A 21,193-nucleotide genomic window follows, 5' to 3' on the forward strand; every position below is an offset into this window, starting at 1 on the left:
CTATGTGAAAACTTCAATAAGAGGGAAAATGAAGTTTTGAATTAAAAGTACATTTCTAAGGCATCTTCCAATCTCGAATAAAATGTGTTAATTTTCAGCCATGGCACCTGAGAGCATATTATCATGTTAAGCCTTTAAAAATTATTTTTAGGCATAATTCACTTTTATCATTTAAGCGTACAAAAATTGTTCTGAGACAGTGGTTTGAGCAGAAAAAATGTTTAAGAAATCAGCTTAGGAAATGATTAAAAAAATTATTTCACAAAATGGATTTATTGGAGTATTAGGTAACAAATTACATATACTTTACCTAATAATACCTAACAGAATGAGTAGAAATAGATGAACCAAAAGAAAAGGTTGTTATTTATTAAAATATCTTGTGAATTTTTCTCCATCTTCTGACCTTTCATAGCATTTTATTCATAGCATTTGTGTAACACTAAATTCTCTGTGGGCCTTGGTCACTAACAGAGTGCCTGGCAAATATACACTGATCCAAAGATTGTGTGAATTAAACTGTAAAGCCACAAATATACGTATCTTTATGTATACATCCAAATATATGTATATCTTTATATATGTATCTTTAGCTGTGTGCATGCTGTATAGGAGAGTATTGCTTTGAAACACAGCAATCCTAGAAATAACAGAAATAGTGACCTCTAGTGGTAGAAAACTGCATTTCTCCTATCTTAATTACACGAGATTAGAATTAAGAATTCCACTTCATTTGAGAAAAAAAAAAAAAAAGTAATACCGTATCCTGTCCTTTAACTTATAGAAATGTATTCTCTTCCTAGAAGGAAGAACATTGAAGGTCTGTATGAGTACACCCAAAAATGTTCATTTAATTTCTATTTTGAATTTTATCTCCAAATCTATGCTTTTCTTAATACAAACTACCAGAATTAAAGTCCAAAAAAATCTTGGCTGGCAGGGCCATATATGGATCAGATCTAGCCATATATGGATCAGATCTATATCTCAGTGATTCTCAGTTGGGAGTAGAGAAAGGAGGGGCTACACACTCTAACATACTGGGGTGAGTTGGGGTTAAAAGTGCAGGAGAATATGGCAGCCGGTGGAGAAGTGTGTGTGCAATTTTTACACTGCACATTATTGACAAACTTGCTTTCAAATCATGAACAATTCATCTCCAATATTATTATTTTGGGGTCATACTGATGTAATAAAACACATGAAGTTTTCCTACTGTAATAATTACGGGTGGTTTATTTGGAAAACTGAAAAAATGTTGAATTCCTAATTTTTACCTAGTGTTTGCAAAAGTATGAACATCCTCCCTTCTTTGGCTCATAAGATTCTTTCTTAATGAATTTTTAAGCCAAGTGTTACATTTTTAGTAAGAAGTATAGTCACATACTCAAGCTGGAAGGGAGAGCAGTTCCTCATTTTACAGAAGGGAACACTGAGTTAACTGGGAAGCACGATGACAGCTTTAAAATGTCCTGTGTGGTCTCTCTTCATTTCTCAAAGGGTGTTAAAATTAATTACATAAATACATATAGTATTTTGAAGCAGGCACAGTTCATTTAGCCCACCATGGTAGTACCAAAGAAAGTACAGGTTACAAAATATATAACTATTCAATCACTTAAACAATCTATTTTTACCAGTAAAGACCAATTCGTCATGCAGGTAACTCTTCTCTTGCTTGAGCCGAATGATCTCTTCTCGTTGTTCATTATTTTCTGTTGTCTTTTCATTTAGATCGTCTTCACAAATAGAAGGGGGAGAAAGTCCTCAAATAAATACTAGTTTCTAGAGGAATATACACTGCGAATACCTCTCATGTCCTTAGCACCCACTTGCAATCTATATGAAGTCCTGTTGGATCTACAGCTAAAATGTCCCATAACTGACATTTCACTGCATGCTTGGCAGTGATCCTGGCCAAGGCTCCCACTGTCTCCCTGCGCGAACCTTGCCTCTTCCATTGCAGCCTGATGTCCACAGAGCCATCAGGGCCATCTGCTGGCACCACTTCTCTGCTAAAAGCCCTCATACTACATTTAGGATGAAATATAAACTCAGACCCTTAAGCCCTGTACAGCCTGGCCCTGTCCTTTCAATCTGTTCCTTTCACTTGCCCCGACCCCTGAACCCACCCCAGGGCTTTTGCATTTGCTGTTTCTTCTGCCTGGAAGATCTTGGCCCAGATTTTTACATGACTAGTTCTTCCAAGTTTCAGCTCAAATATTCTCTTCGAAGATGTCTTTCGAGTGTGCTCAAACTAAATGAGTCTCTGTCCCTTACTCTCTGGCCCACTACCCATGACCCTGTTTTTATTTTATATTTTTTAAACAAATGTTAAATTTCTAAAATAAGGCGTAAAAATTGATAAAACAGACTTCTTTTTACTTTTAATCTTACCTAGGTATACATAACATTCAATAAATTTACTGAATGCCTGCAATATACTTCAAGGGCTGTGCTATCAGAGTCCATCCCTGCTGTCAAGGGGCTTATAGTATGATTATGGTTTTAGATGAAGCTACAAATGGACACAAAATTATCATTTGCCAGAAGTCAGGGCATCATTAGAACAAGATTTTAGCAGGTGGAGTCTTTTAAACTAAACCTGTCACAATAACCTTTCCCAATTTCAACAGTAACTCCCTGCCTCATAAGGGGCCCCGCCTGGGACAGAGGCGGAGTAACCACACCATTGCACCACTTTGTCATTCTAAGGCTGCCTGTTCCACTGTGAGAGTCAGTCCTCAGGTCCAACTGATGACCACTTACAAATGCAATCATCTGGGTGTGGAATTAAGACCCAGATAGCTCCTGAATCCAACAGCTTCTTCTGTGATACAGCTGGGAAAAGCCAGAGACAAGTGGGCCTCCCCCTTTACCCTCTGTAGATAGACAGATACAGATTCAGTCGTGTCTGACTCTTTGTGACCCCATAGACTGTAGCCTACCAGGCTCCTCTGTCCATGGGATTTTCCAGGCAACAGTACTGGAGTGGATTGCCATTTCCTTCTCCAGGGGATCTTCCCAACCCAGAGCTCGAACCCCAGTCTCCTACATTGTAGATAGACGCTTTACCATCTGAGCCACCAGGGCTTTGTAGACAAATGCAAATTTTTACTCTATCACCTAGATCTACCTCCAAGTATGTAGCACTAACCTATCTGCCATACCCAACCTTTGTTTCATTAGAAAACTTTAAGGAGTAGAATAAACCATGGAGTTACTGTGAGAATGAAAACAGAAAAAGGAGGACACAAAAGGAATTCTCCCCAAAAGAGAACATTCACTGAACAGCCACTCTGGTAGTCTGAGTTGTAGGTGGCAACTCCTTATCCCTCCCTGCATTCATTCCTCAATTTTTTTTTTTTTTTAGTTTTTCCCATAAAAGGGCAGAGGATATTTTTCCATTGCCTGACTCTGGGTTCACCCATGTGAGTCACTTTGGCCACAGAATGAAGGGCAAGTGATGGTGTGCCAGGCCCTCTTATGTTTCTGCTTCCTCTCTTAAGTTTCTGCCTTCACCATGGGAAGAAATGCCCACACTACCCAGCCGGGGAAAAGATGCTCCAGTGGGCCCAACAGAGATCAGCCAATTCCCTAGTGGCTTCCAGATAAATGAGTTTATCAAAGGACACCACTGAGATACCATCGTTGGTTGCCACAAGGCATATAGTAGCAATAGTTAACTGGTACAGCAAAGGCAGGATTATTTTTTAAATATAATGCATTAGGCAGTTTTCCCCACTCTTGCTATTCATCTTGTAACACAAAAACTGCTGCATAATTCTATACAAATGAAATGAACATTTCATGATGGGACCTAATGCTAACAACAGACCTCTTCCCAGTTATCAGATTAAGTGATCTCAAATGAAGAAATATATTCCCAAGATAAAACACCTCCATTTAGGCCTCTTCCTTACCTTTTAATTTATTGACTTCAATCTTAAGTGCCTTCAATTTCTGCTTATAATCTTGCTTTTCTTTCACAATACAGGTCTCCACCATCTTAGCATCACGTAAGGCGTGCTCTAACAATTTAAATTTACCCGAACAGTCAGCAATGTGATTGACTGCCTCAATAATATCTTTGTCCTAAAACCCAAATTTGAAAACTGTTACATTTTAAAATGCCAACTAAACAAGATGACACTTACTGAAATCTCATTGTGGAGCAGGGATAAATTGGGAGATTGGGATTGACGGGTACATACTACTATATAGTCCGACATATATATATAGAATAAATAATTAGTAAGAACCTGCTGTATAGCACAGGGAACTCTACTCACTACTCTGTAATGGCCTATATGGGAAAAGAATCTAAAAAGAAGTGGGTATATGTGTATATATAACTGATTTACTTTGATGTACACTTAAAACACAGAACATGGTAAATCAACTGTGAAAAGTAAAAGTGAAGTCGCTTAGTCGTGTCCAACTCTTTGCGACCCCATGGATTGTGGCCCATGGAATTTTCCAGGCAAGAGTACTGGAGTGGGTTGCCATTTCCTTCTCCAGGGGATCTTCCTGACCCAGGGATCAAACCTGGGTCTCCCACATTGCAGGCAGAGGCTTTACCTCTGAGCCACCAGGGAAGCCCTAACTGTACACTAATAAAAACTAAAAAAAAAAAAAAGACCGTGTCATGTAATTGTGTACCCAGTTGCAATCCAGCGCTTTCCATGTGTTAACTCATTTAAGCCTCATAGTAACTATCTGAGGTAAGAAATATTGTTATTACCCACATGACAGAGGAGTAGATAGGAAATTGGCCACAATTACACAAGCTGGGTTTCCCTGGTGGCTCAGGAGGTAAAGAATCTACCTACAATGCAGGAGACCTGGGTTTGATCCCTGGGTTGGGAAGATCCCCTGGAGGAGGGCATGGCAACCCACTCCAGTATTCTTGCCTGGGGAATCCCATGGACAGAGGAGCCTGGTGGGATGCAGTCCATGGGGTCACAAAGAGTCGGACATGACTGAGTGACTAAGCATAGCACAAGTTAGTGACAGAGTTTTGATTTGAACTTGGCTGGCTGGCCCCCAAAACCATGCACGAACCACCAGTTTGCAGTCTCAGAAAGTCTAGAACCAAACATTTGATTACCTATGAAACTATAATAGCAATAGGAGGACTGGAGGCCCTGGAGTGGGCTGTATTTTCTGGATTACAGATAAATCCCAGAGGCCCTCTCTTCCTTTCCTTCTTTTCAGCTTCTTAAGACGACTCCAAGACCTCATCCCAAACCTACCCAAGCCAGAACCTCTTATTGTTGAAGTGGTTGTTTTAATTACATAAAAGGTATCTATCTGCTTGTTGAAAAGCAATTCAAATAACACCTGAAGGTATGAAAATAATAAGTAAAAGTACTCTCCCCACCACTCATAGGGAATATCAATTATCAGCAGGTTTCACCTTTGCTTAAGGACAAAGGTTTCTGTGGTAGCATCATATGTGTGTTCCTAAAACACTTCACAGTTTGCATATCTCACGTTAGGAGGATTTATGGAAAAAATAGGGTTGGGGCAGATCATTCAAAAACCGACAGGGGTTGGGATGCAGGAGATGGAACTTTGTGATCAGATAACAAAGTAATCTGATAACTTCACAGTAGTCCTATTAAGTACATGGACACAGTTAAGCAAATGCCACTGCACACACACCAGTCAGGCAATCATTTTCAGCATCTCGGTACTGGCAGCTTTACCAGGACTTTGCTTCGATGGAAACTGTAGGGGTTGCTGAAGCCAGGAAACTGGTCACTACTTGATTAAAGACAACTCTATAGATTTTAATATTTTCTCTTTAATTTTCTGAAACCTTGTCCCTGATCATGTGGTGGGAAAAATCACATGTCAATTACCATCAGTATCCCATTATACCAGCATCACTTCTCTAGTCACCTGTGGTCAAACACATGTGTCATCAAATAGAAGAGACTATTTATCAGGACTTCCCTGGTGGTCCAGTGGTTAAGACTCCACACTCCCAGTGCAGGGAGCACGGGTTCAATCCCTGGTCAGGGAACTAATTCCCCACATGCTGCATGATGTGGCCACAAAAAAAAAAAAAAAAAAAGATAACTGTTCATCAACCACTGTTTAAGGCATGTTAGTGACTATATCAACTGCTGATTGCTAAGTTTTCTTTTCAATTAAAAAACATTAACAAGTAATCTGACTGCTAATAACTTTATGAGACCTAGTAGTAGAATACCTCAGAAGAAAACCAGCTAATTCAGGCATGCTAGACCGTGGAACAGGCCTTGAAGACAGAAACCCACAGTGGAGTTCTGCCTCCTCTCAATGCCTTGGGCGCATCATTTTAAATTTGTTTCCCTCATTTCTAAAACCAGAATTTAAAAAAAAGAGAATAATATTGATAGCTCAACCTATCTGTGGGTTGCTGTGGGACTTAAGTAAGATAAGGTACATGACTATACTTTATCGACCACAAGGTGGCTGCCACATAGAGGTATCATTATTCTGAATTACCTTCAGCTTTATCATGGTGGTGAGAGCCTGTTCACGAGCTTGCAGTTGTCCCACTTGAGCAGAAAGTTCCACTAATGTGTTGCTGAGATTTTCATTTCTAGCCTACAAAGAAAAAGCACAAAATACTAACCCAGTCATTTAAAAGCTTTCACTACTCTCACCAGCCATAATCTGTGCTCATTCTTTTTGTTTTTTCTTTAACCTTTTCAGTAACAAAGTGAGCTATTTAAGCAGTCATCAAAAAGCAACACAAACATCTATTTCCTCTCAGTTCTTATGATTCCCTTCTAAATTCTATGTTACGTTTATAAACGTGCCTTCTTCCTAATGGTCTTTTATGTATACTTTCTGGTTGGTGAGAAAGAGGAACGTGAACGGGAAGAATGAACAGAAACTGGATTAGTGAGAGATTTCCTTTGCTAAAATAAAGTAGCATTAAGAACTTCTGTGCATCTTTTTTTACTTTATGTTGAAATAACTTCACATTGAGGTATTCTCACTTATCAGGGATTTTTTAATTTAGATCTAGATCTAGATCTAGATTTGATGGAGGAAACTTAAATGCATATTACTAAGAGAAAGAAGCCAATCTGAAAAGGCTATATATTCTATGGTTTCAACTACATGACATTCTGGAAAAGGCAAAACTATGAGATCAGGGCTTGCAAGGGACTGCAATAAAGAAGAAGAGAGCAGAGAGGGTTTTCAGGGTTGGGAAAATATTTTGTATAATATTACAATGGTGGTTACAGGTCATTATTTGTCAAAACCCACAGAATGTACAACACAAAGAGTGAACCCTGATGTAAACTATGGACTATGTCTCACCCAATGATGTGGCAATGACATGTCACTGGTTACAACAAATGTATCAGTTCCCCTGGGATGCACAATGTCCACAGTGGAGGAGGCTGGCTGGGGGAGGGGGCGGGGTAGGGGGTGTCTATGAGAAATCTCTGTACATTCCACCCAATTTTGCTATGAACCTAAACTTCTCTAAAAAAACAAAGTTTATTAATTAAAAAAAAGAAAAAAATCTCCCTGCTACAGACTGAACTGCATCCCCCCTCAAATGCATATGCTGAAGCCCTAACTTCCAATGTGATGGTGTTTGGGGGTGGAGCCTTTGAAAGGGAATTAGGTTTAGATGAGGTCATGAGGGTGAGGCCCTCAGGATGGGATCAGAGCCCTCAGAAGAAAAGATACCAGAGAGCTTGCTCAGGTGCTGTCTCTCTCCCTGTCACATGAGGATGTAGTAAGAAGGTGACCATTCCATTTGCAAGTCAAGAAGAGAGCCCTCACCAGAAACCAACCAAGCCGGCACCATGATCTTCAACTTCTAACCTGCAGAACCCTGAGGAAGAAAATCTCTGTTTTTAAGCCTTCCCTCAGTCTATGGTATTTTGTTATGGCAGCCCAAGCTGACTAACATACTTCCATTTTTTAATTCAACATATCAAGAGATTCTGGGGTTTCCTTGTGGCTCAGTTGGTAAAGAATCCGCCTGCAATGTGGGGACCTGAGTTCGATCCCTGGGTTGGGAAGATCCCCTGGAGAAGGGAAGGGCTACCCACTCCAGTATCCTGGCCTAGAGAATTCCATGGACTGTATAGTTCATGGGGGTCGCAAAGAGTCAGACAGGACTGAGTGACTTTCACTTTCACATCAAGAGATTCCATTAATAGTTTTCACTTATTTTACAGCTAGAAACTGTCTAGAAGAGTAATCTGAAAAAAAAAATTTAAGACATAAAATCTATACAATTATTATGAGTTATTAAGATATTACCAAAATCTATACAATTATTATGAGTTATTAAGATATTACCAAGATCTATACTGGTATCATTATGAAACAAGAACATGAAGGCAGTAACAACAACAGCAAAAAAGGCTTTCTCAGGCTTCCCTAGAGGCTCAGTGGTAAAAATCCATCTGCCAATGGATTCAATCCCTGGTCCTGGAAGATCCCACATGCACCACAACTACTGAGCCCGTGAGCTGCACCTACTGAAGCCTGTCCACCCTAGAGCCCTTGCGCTGAAACAAGAGAAGCTACCACAGTGAGAAGCCCGTGTACCACAACAAGAGAGTAGCCTCTACTCTCTGAAACTAGAGAAAAGCCCTTGAAGCAACAAAGACCCAGTACAGTAAAAAAAAAAAAAAAAAGATAAATAAATAAATATTTTTAAAAAGGCTGTCTCACTGTGCCTCTCAAAAAAGCATGAGCTCAAAAGATATTTGATGACTCATCGGCCAGGACTGAAAACTGAAAGATCACTCTGACATTTTGTTCCCAATATGCCACTAACATGAGGTAGGTATCTGTTTCATCAGATTAGACACAGTTATTCAGGAAACATAATTTGAAGCTGCATGATGATACCGATCTCAGACTTTGAGAAAGACTTTTAAAATTAACCCACTGTTGATAAAATGAAGGATACTACCAAACAAATGGCCTAACAATTAAAAAAGAGCTGTAATGAAGTTTCATCTTCAAGACAAAACAACACTGCTGCTGCTGCTGCTGAGTCACTTCAGTCGTGTCCGACTCTGTGCGACCCCATAGACGGCAGCCCACCAGGCTCCCCGGTCCCTGCGATTCTCCAGGCAAGAACACTGGAGTGGGTTGCCACTTCCTGGCTAACCAAAGCTCACCATCAATATAAAACTGTGACGCTGAATGGATGGGTATACTTTTATACACACACACATTTAATGGAAATATTTAAGTCTATGAACTACTTTAATAACTGAAACACAAACAGAATTTGGGCTAGCGAGGCTTACCTGAAAACCAATCTTACCAGTTGACTTTGTCGTACAGCAGAAACACAACATTGTAAAGCAATTACACTCTAATAAAAAATTAATTAATTTAAAAAAAAATAAAACCAACCTCAAGGTCTTCAGAGAGGAGAGAGGAATGGGTTGCCTTCTGGGCCATCTCCTGAAGCTGCAGCTGAGTCTTCTGAAGAGTACTCTGGCATTCAATTTGGTTCGATTCAAGGCTTTTTACCTTCTTTGTGAGTGACTTGATTATTTCAGTTCTTTTATGTAGTTCACCTGAGGGAGATTATTTTCAGGCAATGGTTTAAAAGTAAGGGTGCTAAGGAATCTTTCAAAGGTTAATTCTTCTTTGAAAAGTTTTTATTATGAAATGCACGATACTGTACCTAGTCAAGACACTAGCAGCAACCCAGAGCTCTGTATGTCACTTCCTGAACAGTCTCTCCAATTCCCCACCTTCCAACCACCATCCTGGGTCATTTCCTTGTTTTTTATTACAGTTTCACTATCTTTGATCACATCCCTAAAAATAGTTTAACTGTGTGAATTCTGCTTGCTGTTTTTCACTTAACATTATGATTCTGTGAATTCTCTAGTGGTCCAGTGGTTAGGACTCTGCCCTTTCACTGCCAAGGGCACAGGTTTGATCCCTGGTCCGGTTACTAAGATCCCACAAGCTGCACTGCAGGGCCAAAAAATAAAGATGATGATCCTGAGATGTGTCCATGTGGCCGTGTAACTCCTCCTTGTGCACTGTCATTCCTACATAATAACATTATATGATCATGCCAACATTTACGTATACATTCTACTATTGATGGTCATTTGGACTGTTTCCACTTCACAGCTATTATGTACGATGTTGCTCTGAATATTCTTGCACAAGCATCTTCATGCTTTTGCAAGAGCTCCTAAATAAAACGTGGTCCCTCAGACCAGCTGCACCAATATCAACTGTGAACTTGTTAAATATGCAGATTCTTAGGCCACAGACCTACTGTATCACAATCTACTTATTAGTAAGATCCTGAGGACTTCCCTAGTGGCTCAGATAGTAAAGAATCTGCCTGCAATGCAGGAGACCTGGGTTGGATCCTTGGGTCAGGAAGATTCCCTGGAGAATGGAATGGCCACCCACTCCAGTATCCTTATCTGGACAATTCCATGGACATAGGAGCCGAGTGGGCTACAATCCATGGGGTTGCAAAGAGTCGGACACGACTGAGTGACTAACACTTTCACTTCACTTGTAGGTAATTCACTTGCATACTGAAGTGGGAGTATTCTTCCAGAAGTGGAAATGCAGAGCCAAAGCTTGGTATATCTTCAACTTTACCAGAATTGTCACGTGATTCTTCCAAAGTAGTTGTACTAATTGACTCTCCTACCAGCAGTCAATGAATCTTCCCTTGCTCCACAATTTTACCAGTGCCTGGTATTTTTCGCCAGTCTGTTAAGTGTAAGAAGTCTCATTATGATCTTAATTTTTGTTTTCATTTCCCTAATTTACGAATGAGAACGTTTTTGTAAATTTATTGGCCAGTTTTCCATGAAATGCCTATTCAAATGTCTTGACCATTTTAAAACCAGATACTAATGGTTATACAGGCAGACCTCTGAGATATTGTAGGTTCAGTTCCAAACCACTGCAATAAAGGGAATATCATAATAAAGTGAATCACACAAATACTTTGGTTTTCCAGTGCATATAAAAGTTATGTTTATATGGCAGTATATTGTATTCTATTAAGTGTGCAACAGCATTATTTCCAAAAATCAATGTGTACACCTTAATTTAAAAATACCTTATTGGGACTTCCCTGGTGGTCCACTGGTTAAGACTCTGTGCTTCCAATGCAGAGGGCACAGGTTTGATCCCTACTCAGGGAACTTAGATCCCAAATGCCGCATGGCATGGTCAAAAATTAAAACAAAATTAAATTTAAAAAATAAACAAATACTGTATTATATGTATATATGTGTGGGTGCATACAGTTAGAGTAAAATCAGATGGTCATCAGGAAATTGAAAAATTAATCATGTTTAGACTGTCACATTTACAGAATCCTTTGTGTAATAAAAGCAAAAAAAAAAAAAAAAGAAGGGGATATATGATTATCTCTCTTATTTTTTTGACTGTGTCAGGTCTTAGTTGCAGAACCCAGGTTCTCTGGTGGAGGCATGTGAGCTCGGTAGTCGTGACACGAGGGCTTAGTTGCCCCATGGCATGCAGGATCCCAGATCCCCAACCAGAGATCGAATCCACATCCCCTGCATTGGATTCTTAACCAATGGACCACCAGGGAAGTCCCTACTTTTCTATAAACAGATCTAGTATCTCCTCCTCTAGTACATTCTAGTAATATTAACATAGTCTGACTGTCAATAGAACAGTCAGATTTTAGGGTAGCACCAAAAGGATGACAGTTAAAATATGGTACAAAGGGAAATTTTTGTAAGTCACTTTTGAGGTTGCTGTAATTTTAAAAGATGACTGTTTTAAGTACTTGAGATCAAGTTCAATATCAAAAGTTTAAAATCTTTGAGTCAGTTCAAAAGGAATGGTCAGTTCAGTGGCATCTTCATTCATATTCTAGCTCAAAACTAATTTCCTTCAGGTTCGCTCTTGACCCTTCCTGTCTACTGGAGCTGTCCCAGCACTCTTTCTACAGTTAAGTATTAATACTTTGCTTGCCCTACTTTAATTCACATTGTGTTTGTCTGTTCTGCTGTGAATGTTCATGAAGTCCTCCTATCTTCAATTAAACTCTAGGACAACAGGGACTGTGTTGAGATGTTCCTTCTCTGTTTTTCCCATGAGCGCTTTCAGTATGTTGGCATGTACCAGCGCTAGATGGATGATGCTGAAGATATGTCTGACCTTCTAATTTGCTGCAACGTTCTTCCAAAGTCAACACTTTCTGCCGATCCTCTTCCCATGAAAGAAGTTGTCTCTGATGTACTGCAACCATATCATTGAGCTCTCTATCTCGATCTTTTAACTCTCCAATGAGCAGCTGCAGCTCTTTCCGTTGTTTCTCAATAGTGGAAATCTCAACCTCTGACCCGATGTTCTAAATATAGAAAGTAGATTCATGTCAAAATAAAACCATCGACATAAATCAGCCAAAGCATATTTTCCAAACAATTATATTGGGTTGGCCAAAGGAATTTTAGGGCCAACTCAGTATCTTCTTTTGCTGCCAATTCAAGGTAGCAACTTGAATCAAGGAATTTTATTTCTTGATTATAACATGGCGGCAAAATTATGTATATTTAACATATGCTAACATCTACTATACACTCTGTCTCTATCATTTTCTGTCATACCAAACACACTACTCTTAAAGAGCAGGACCAGTTGTAAAACCTCCATTTGGTTAATCACAGATAAACCCATTTCTGCATTTTTTTTCTTTGCTGTCAACCCTCCTTGTATTAGGAGAAGGCAATGGCACCCCACTCCAGTACTTTTGCCTAGAAAATCCCATGGACGGAGGAGCCTGGTAGGCTTCAGTCCATGGGGTTGTGTTGGCAGCCGGCGTGAGGCACTCCGCCCATGGCAAAGGTCATGAGGAAGGAGGCTCAACATACGCAAAGGCAGGATTGAGCCTCAGGAGTCCCCCTGGAAATCCTCAAGCATCTACCCCCATAACCAGAGCCTGCCTACTTTACTACTTTGCGCTCTCCCCTACACCTCTGACTTTACGGGGGGCTGTCCCCCACCACCTCTTTCGGAGAAGGAGTTAACTTAGAGCTCCAGTTAATAATAATTCCTGGGCGTGACAAGAGTGTTTCAACGTACAAACTCCTCTGAAGGTTCTCTAGCCTGCCTGACAGGCTTGTCCGGCCACATGTGATTGCTCACAGCCTCCCAACTGTGAGAGGCACGAGGTGCTTTAAACCTTCTAAAAACAGGTTCCTTAGAAAAGTTAGAAAACCATAAGTATAATGGGCTGATTAGAAATTGTATTGGTGAAGGGTTTTTCATTTGTTGAGCCAATGCTTGTTGCTAAGTCTCCATATCCCCTGCCCTTACACACATTAATGAATATATAGAAGAAATAAGTATTAACCTTTGATATTAATCACATCAGACCTTAGGCTAAGTAAATTCTTTCCTTAACTAAAACCCACTACACCCTCTCCCTATAGGAATGTAACTTTATTTGGGTGGCATCTGTTTTAAGAATAATCACCCCTGGAGAAATAAGTGTTCTGGTTGACTGACCGCTGTCACAAGGAGAGGGCCATAAATTGTCAGCAGGCCCCCTGGCCAGAAGATGATGTAACATCCCTAAGACCTCTGTATACATTTGTGTGAAGCACCTGACTTTGATAAAAGTCAGGACTGCTCACCCCGAGTGACTTTTGCATAACATCTCAGTGTATAAAAGTAGACCATGGAAAATAAAGAATTGGGATCAGTTCCTCGAAAGACTGGTCTCCCCATGTCTCTCTCTCACTCTGGCTGAGTCTCCATCTGGAGCGCGGAACCCGCCATGCTTACTAATTATTCCTAGGCTTCTAAGATCCGACCGGGGAGGCCTGTGTCTCCTCTCCTTCGGGAGAACGGAAGGACGCCTGCGGCCTACGTAAGTGGTGCAAGCTTCTTGTCTTGAAGTTTTATTGGTCTCCCGCGTAAACCAAGCTACTCAGCCTCTTTTCTCCACTGAATTTTCCTACTGAGCTATCCTCATTCTATTACTCTTTATATCCTTAATTAACGTTTAATTAAGCAGTTGTTTCCTGACCCTCGCCTACGCCATCTCTCCTTTGAATACCCTGGATCAGCCGGGTCTGGACCCCTGCTGGGTTGCTACAGTCAGATACGACTAAGCGACTTCACTTTCACTTTTCCCTTTCATGCATTGGAGGAGGAAATGGCAACCCACTCCAGTGTTCTTGCCTGGAGAATCCCAGGGACGGGAAGTCTGGTGGGCTGCCGTCTATGGGGTCGCCCAAAGTTGGACACGACTGAAGCAACGCAGCAGCAGCAGCAGCTCCTTGTATCAATCAACAATATTATCCCCCATCTTATACCCCCATCTAGCAATTCTAGAACAATCAACTAAAGGGAAACAGGAAGTAAATATTGTTTAAATATAACTGGTTCAAATTCAACATACCTACTTAAAAACAAATTTTGTAAAGGAAAAATTTCAAACATACACTGAAGATAAAAGAACAGTATAATGAACTCACATTTGCTCAGTAGCTAGGTCTTACTACTATCAAAAATTTTGCAACGTTTCAATCTTTCTTTTTCTTTTTGTTGTTGATAAAAAATGTATTTTACTTTTAGATACTTTGGTATGCCTCTCTAAAAATGAACATTTTTATATAGCCAAGATGCCATTTTCATGCCTAACAAAATTATCTACAATAATTTCTTTTAGGCATACATCATTTGAAAGTCTAGTGCAGTCAAGTTGGTCTCAGCTAAGTGGGAATCCAGAATGAGCCACTTGGTGGCTCCAAGACCTTGGGCAAGTTACTTAACTTTCTTAATCCTTAGTTTCTTTGCTGTGAAATGGTAGTAACACTATTTCGATTTCTTAGTCGTGTGGATTAAGCAAGATTAGGTCTGTAAAGCACTTCCCATTGTATCATTAAAAATGACACACTATTGTGTCTTTAAAAATCAATCAACAGTTAAATCTAAAAAAGAAATGGAAGATTTTTTCCAGCCAACCTGAGGATTGTAACCTGGGAGACAGTCTTTCAAAAAGCTCTGAGAACCATTCTGCCTATAAGATGTCAAAACACAGTTACATATGTTTTCAAGACAAAGCGTTGAAAATACATCAAAATAATACATTCACCTTTACACAGTTTAGATTTGCACAGACAAGGCAAGTGGTGGGTCATTGTGACCCCTTACATGATTGAAAAAGGAATGCTATCTACTAAGGAGTTGCTTGCTAGTTCTAAGGAAAAAAAAAAAACAAACCTTTTTTTTTTTTTGTAAGCAGGCATTCCTAGGTCTTCTAAAGGGATCTAGTTAATGTATAAAGGGGATGCACAATACACACGAGGAGGGTGTGGCTCAAAGTGCAGAGAAAATTTTATGTTAAAATTTTCATGTCCTGCCTTAATAAAATTTTGTTCCATCATAACCGATCAACAAACATTAGCTATTATTAACAAATTATAAGCTAGGCTGTAAGTCACATTCTTAAGTATGGCACTGTCCCCATCTATGAACTAAAGAACTAAAAAACAAAAAACTGAATCACTATGCTGTACACTGAAACTAATGCAATATTGTAAACCAATTATACTCCAATTAAAAAAAAAAGTGTTACTGTTTACCAGAGACCCATGTACATCATTATTGCTTTCTGAATTATAAGAGTTGTAGAGAAATAATAATGACGAATTAATTACTTACTTACTAAACACAGAAAATGGAACTTGGAGTCAAGGAATTCCAAGCCATAAGACTTGAATTCCAGTCTTTGGTAAGCCATTTCACTCACTCATTCACTCAACCAATATTCTCTGGGCAGACCAGTTGCTTGGGGCATTGAGCTCGCCAGCCAGGAGCACGGATTCTAACACGGGAAACAATGGACCAAGTGTGCAAAACACGTTCATCTCAACCTATACGGACCAGATACATGCACATCTTAGGCAAGTTTACTTTCAAGACGTTTTGGGAAAACTGGTGATTACAGCGCTGCTCCACTCGCAGGTGCTGGGAAGCAAGGGCAGGTAAACGAGCAGGTGTATGGAGAAACAACTATGCAGATGCCCATTGATATATCGTTAAAAAGTGAGCACCGCGCCTGGACTGAACAACACGTTTTCATTAAGGTAAGGAAACGGACGTGACGCTCCCCTGCGTCCTGGGTATTGTTTCACATTTTAAGCAGGAACGATGCCTGAGTAACCCCCATGCACGTTGTCCCAGAGGACTGCTCTCCGCTCGCCCTGGGACGAGCCGGCGGAAACCGGAGGCGCCGAGGGGCGGCCGCTCACCTGGCGCCCGGCCAGGAAGGAGGCCGAAGGGTTCATAGGTGTTTCCTCCACCCCCAGAGACAGTCGGTGTGCGCAGCGTCACCTTAGAAACGCCATCGGCGCGCCTGCCTGGAGCGGCGGGGGGCGAGCCCCGAACCCCGGAGCCCCGCGCCCTCGCCGGCCCAAGCCAGCCCGCCCAAACCGCCGACCCCGCGGAGCGCGCCCGGCCCACTCGGCCTACGGCGTCGCCGAGGGGCCGCCCCGGCTCTCGCGAGACCCCACGGGGGGCTGGCTCCCTCCTGGCGCGAGCCGCGCCGCCATCCCGGCGTTTTGTTCTTGCAAGTCTGGAGACTCTTGAATGGTTTGGTGATGTAAAAGCCGTTACCGCGGCCCGCAAAGAACCGCTCCTTCACCACTACCCAGAGAATGATGGAACAAATGAACGGCCGTCTCTGCCACATCGTCCTGGCCTATGTATGACCAGCTGCTTACAGACTCGCATCTTTCCCTCCTAAACTGTGAGCGTTGTCGCCTTAGCTGCCCTGCACATCCGGGTAGGGAGAACAGTCCGTACCTGGCATTCAAATAGATGGAGGCAGACGCCACCTCTGGTAGTAGTTGATAGTCAATTGCTGACCAGCCCCGCAGACAGTTCTAAACTGAGAATCACAGATAAAGAGAGTAAAAAGTTTAGGGGTTTTTTTACTCTTGATGTAGCTCTTTTGTTACATCAAATGATGAGATGCACCTTTTGGGGTAGACGTGACGCCTTAGGGTGGACGTACACCCACCCTGCTGCTCAGCCTGGAAGGGTGCTGTCCCTCTTGAGGGGTGCCCGGGCTGATTTCATTAGCCCCTAGATGACTTGATTCCTATTGTTAAATCAGTCCCTATCCTAAGTCAGGTGATTCCCATTGATTCAGTCAACACCCTGTGTTGTGTGACTCCTATATATTAAACCAACCCCTAAATCATGTGAGTCACCGCTGATTAAATCACCTCCCTCAAATACTGTCACCCAACCCCACCCGCCGTTAAATCGAGTCCTTAAATCGCCTAACGTTCATTAAATCAATGAAACATCTTAGGTTTCCTGACACCACCCCACCCCATTAAATCAATCTGCCTTACCTCTTGGGACACACATTAAGGAGGAGATTGATTTAATTAGGGTCACTAAAATCACTACAGATGGTGACTGCAGCCATGAAATTAAAAGACGCTTACTCCTTGAAAGGAAAGTTATGACCAACCTAGATAGTATATTCAAAAGCAGAGACATTACTTTGCCAACAAAGGTTCGTCTAGTCAAGGCTATGGTTTTTCCTGTGGTCATGTATGGATGTGAGAGTTGGACTGTCAAGAAGGCTGAGCACCAAAGAATTGATGCTTTTGAACTGTGGTGTTGGAGACGACTCTTGAGAGTCCCTTGGACTGCAAGGAGATCCAGCCAGTCCATTCTGAAGATCAGCCCTGGGATTTCTTTGGAAGGAATGATGCTAAAGCTGAAACTCCAGTACTTTGGCCACCTCATGCGAAGAGTTGACTCATGGGAAAAGACTCTGATGCTGGGGGGGATTGGGGGCAGGAGAAAGGGACGACAGAGGTTGAGATGGCTGGATGGCATCACTGACTCACTCGATGGACTGAGTGAACTCCGGGAGTTGGTGATGGACAGGGAGGCCTGGCGTGCTGCGATTCATGGGTCACAAAGAGTCGGACGCGGCTGAGCGACTGATCTGATCTGATCTTTACTAAAGCAGATTGAATCAGTGGGTATGCTGTCCCCCTTGGAGGGGGGCATACACCTCCCTGGCGTAAGTTAAATGATGATGTACCCCCATGGGGTAGAGGTGCACACCCTGAGGGTCCTGCCCCCTGGGAAGCAGGTGGTTGTGCACCCTGTGGGGGGAGACTGTGGGGGGAGACCCTTGGCATTTTATCTTGACAATATTTACCATGTTCTGAGTTGAGATTAAGATTTTATTCTCCTGTTCATAATCACTCCTTCCCCCTTTTTACTCTTATAGGAACTGAACTATAAAAAAGTAATGCTTATTATATTTAATCTCTGGTCACCCACCCCTACTGCTTAACCCCTAAGATGGCAGTGCTGGCAAGACAAATTCTTAATCGTATTTCAACTTTACTTTTGGTTGACTGAATTAGCAAAACATGCCCTCATGTTCATAAAAGATAACCTGAACATGGAAAAAACAAATTTAAAATTTCTTGCCTTGGAGCTTCCCTGGTGGCTCAATGGTAAAGAATCGGTAAAGAATCCACCTGCCAACGCAGGAGACACAGGTTCGATCCCTATTCGGGGAAGACCCCACATGCTGCAGAGCAACTAAGCCTGTGCACAACTATCGACCCTGTGCTATAGAGCTGGGGAGCCACCACCACTGAAGACCATGCTCCACAGCAAGAGAAGCCACCGCAATGAGAAGCCTGCAAACCAAAACTAGAAAGTAGCCTGCACTCTCAACTACAGAAAAGCTCTTGCAGCAATGAAGATCCAGCACTGCCAACATTTTTAAAAAGAAAAAAAAAAAAATCTTACCTGAAACTTTACTGATTTGGAAGACACCTGTCTCCTTAGGATAGGCTCATGTTCAGAACCAAAAAGGCAATGCCTTAGAGTTTAAAAATCAAGAAAGCAAATGCTGACGAATTGTTAAATGACTTATCAATAGATGACTATGCAGTAAGTTGTGGTGGTGGAATGAGAAAGATGAAAAGGAATGTGGTTGAATGTCAATTTTCCAAGTGAGGAACATTTTAACTCACATGCTTCTCAAATTTCACTTTTGTAAAACCTGGGAGTTTTAGGAAGCCCTAAAATGTCCTTCTTTACCAGGCAATCACATGCCTAATATTCACTTTAAAAGTACAAGTATAGAAGCAGTAAGAAATGAGGCTCATTTTTATGAGTTATGGTTGCTAAGTACCAATTGGATGTGGTTAAGAGGGTTATTATGACTAGTTGCAAATCAAAAATCTTAGTATTTTAAGGTAAAAAATCTTTAAAGAGAAAATATAAGAATTAAACAGCATCTGGTTATGCACTAATTCAAACTGATGAACTCTACAGACTCATTCCAGTTTCTCTACCATATTTCCTAAGTAAAGACATTTAGTAAATAACAGAACCTAAAAGGTATAAATTGTTTTTTAAAAATTGTTATTAATTTTTAAGAATGAGAAAGCTACCATGGATTATACCTGACAGCTGACTTAATGTTATTTAACAACAATTTAACTAAAAAGGAATTTAAAACCATATATTGCCAGATGTTTTTTAAAAATAAGACACTACATACCAAAACTGTATTTGTATTTGAAGTTGCCAGCTTAATCATTGTAAATCTCTTACACATATTATAAAGCTGTTTAAAGTATTCTTTTTGCTAAAAATACTAGATTGTGAAAGTATTTACATAATAAAAGTATATACAGAATGTATGAATTCAACTCAGTCCTTGAACTATATATATATATATTGTGTGTGTGTGTGTGTGGCCATGCCATGAGGCTTGTGGGATCTTAGTTCCCTGACAAGGGATTGAACCCAGGCCACAGCTGTGAAAATGCTGAGTCCTAACCACTGGACGGCCACAGAATTCCCCTTGAACAATAGATTTTAATCAGAGATTAAACAGTTGCATTTTAAATTTCAAGTCAAAGAAAAAGATTCACACATATACACAAGGACAGTTTTAATCCTGCATTTTCCTGCAGTAACATCCACTGTGGCTATAAATGGACTGAAACTGCATTTGCCAAGAACTGTGAACATTAAGAATCTTTACATGAAGTCACGTGTTGATACAAGCACACAGACATCTTCTAGCACCAACAGAATACATACATAACACATATCAAGTGGTCTTAATGGATAAATTTGCTTCATTAGATAATTTTAACTAAACTCACAGTTAATGCAGAATTTCATTTTCTTAATTTACAACTTTATTTATACATTCTTCCTAATGTTTCAATTACTCAAAAACCCACTCATTCATTCAAGATGGTATTCTGCATGGCAACAGACAATGGGTTCTAACTTTCTTAAAGGTGTTGACAGCAACTTAAAATACCACTGAGTCTTCTTTCCAATTTGTAGCACCAGACTTAGGACCTTTATAAAAACAGAGTTTAAATTCATTTAATATATTCATTAAGATTCATTGTCACTGCTTCTCTTCCAAGAAAAACACATTTCAATTGCTGCTTTCCAGACTATACTGAGCAATGGTGTATATTATTTTCAAATGACTAGCAGAATTTCACTCACATAAATTTACAGCCAGAGCAAGAACTCAGGCTCTCTGAATGGTTGTCCACTCAAGATGATGAAAATAATGTATAAAATGGATTTGGGTGTCTGACCCCCTACTTACCATTATCAAACACCTTTCCAAGAATTCTTAGAAAGTATTTTAAAATATATGCAAATATCCTACCATATGACACACCATCATTTCTTTAACCATTTCCCAACTGTGCATTTATAATCATTTGCAATTTTTTAAATATTATGAGTAGCACTGTGATGAACACCCTCATCCATAGTTTTAAGCAAGACATTATATCTTTAGGATAATGCCAAAGAAGTGGGTCAAACAGTGCAGATGGTTTTAAGGCTTTTAATATATTTTACCAAATAATCTCCACAACAGCTTAAACAGCTGTTACCAACAATATGTTAATATGCCCACAAAGTGAACTTGGTTGGTGACCATGAAGCAAATTCAACCAGAGATCCATGAGATACTCAAGCGTCTCAAAACTACCACACCAAAGAAGCAAGGAGAGTTATTACTGGTGATGAAGCCAAATTCAAATCTTTAAAATATCACTCAGATTAAAAAAAAAAAAATCATTTTTGATTAAATTGTGATTATTTTAAAATAATCAACAGAAAAGCTTTCCACAGA

General features: G+C 40.5%; 1 protein-coding gene across 11 annotated transcripts in view; it reads right to left on the bottom strand.

Annotated features, from left to right (window-relative positions):
- Positions 1-17,138, bottom strand: part of CCDC62 (coiled-coil domain containing 62) — a 44,961-nt gene extending 27,823 nt beyond the window's left edge. For 3 of the 11 annotated variants that reach the window (XM_055550509.1, XM_055550515.1, XM_055550507.1), the window contains exons 1-8: positions 17,002-17,138; positions 16,828-16,912; positions 15,689-15,847; positions 12,172-12,364; positions 9,400-9,566; positions 6,499-6,600; positions 3,924-4,095; positions 1,638-1,739 (exon numbers count right to left, since the gene is read on the bottom strand). In XM_055550509.1, the coding sequence (XP_055406484.1) occupies positions 1,638-1,739; positions 3,924-4,095; positions 6,499-6,600; positions 9,400-9,566; positions 12,172-12,364; positions 15,689-15,763 (811 nt within the window). In that variant the 5' untranslated portion in view covers positions 15,764-15,847; positions 16,828-16,912; positions 17,002-17,138. Of the gene's footprint in view, positions 1-1,637; positions 1,740-3,923; positions 4,096-6,498; positions 6,601-9,399; positions 9,567-10,626; positions 10,741-12,171; positions 12,365-15,684; positions 15,848-16,274; positions 16,444-16,827; positions 16,969-17,001 lie in introns of those variants that run through there. The other 8 variants (XM_055550512.1, XM_055550508.1, XM_055550516.1 and 5 more) reach the window with 8 other exon arrangements.
- Between the last annotated feature and the right edge of the window lie 4,055 nt (positions 17,139-21,193).

Source organism: Bubalus kerabau, chromosome 16 (genome assembly GCF_029407905.1).
Source record: "Bubalus kerabau isolate K-KA32 ecotype Philippines breed swamp buffalo chromosome 16, PCC_UOA_SB_1v2, whole genome shotgun sequence".
Lineage (NCBI taxonomy): Eukaryota > Metazoa > Chordata > Mammalia > Artiodactyla > Bovidae > Bubalus > Bubalus kerabau.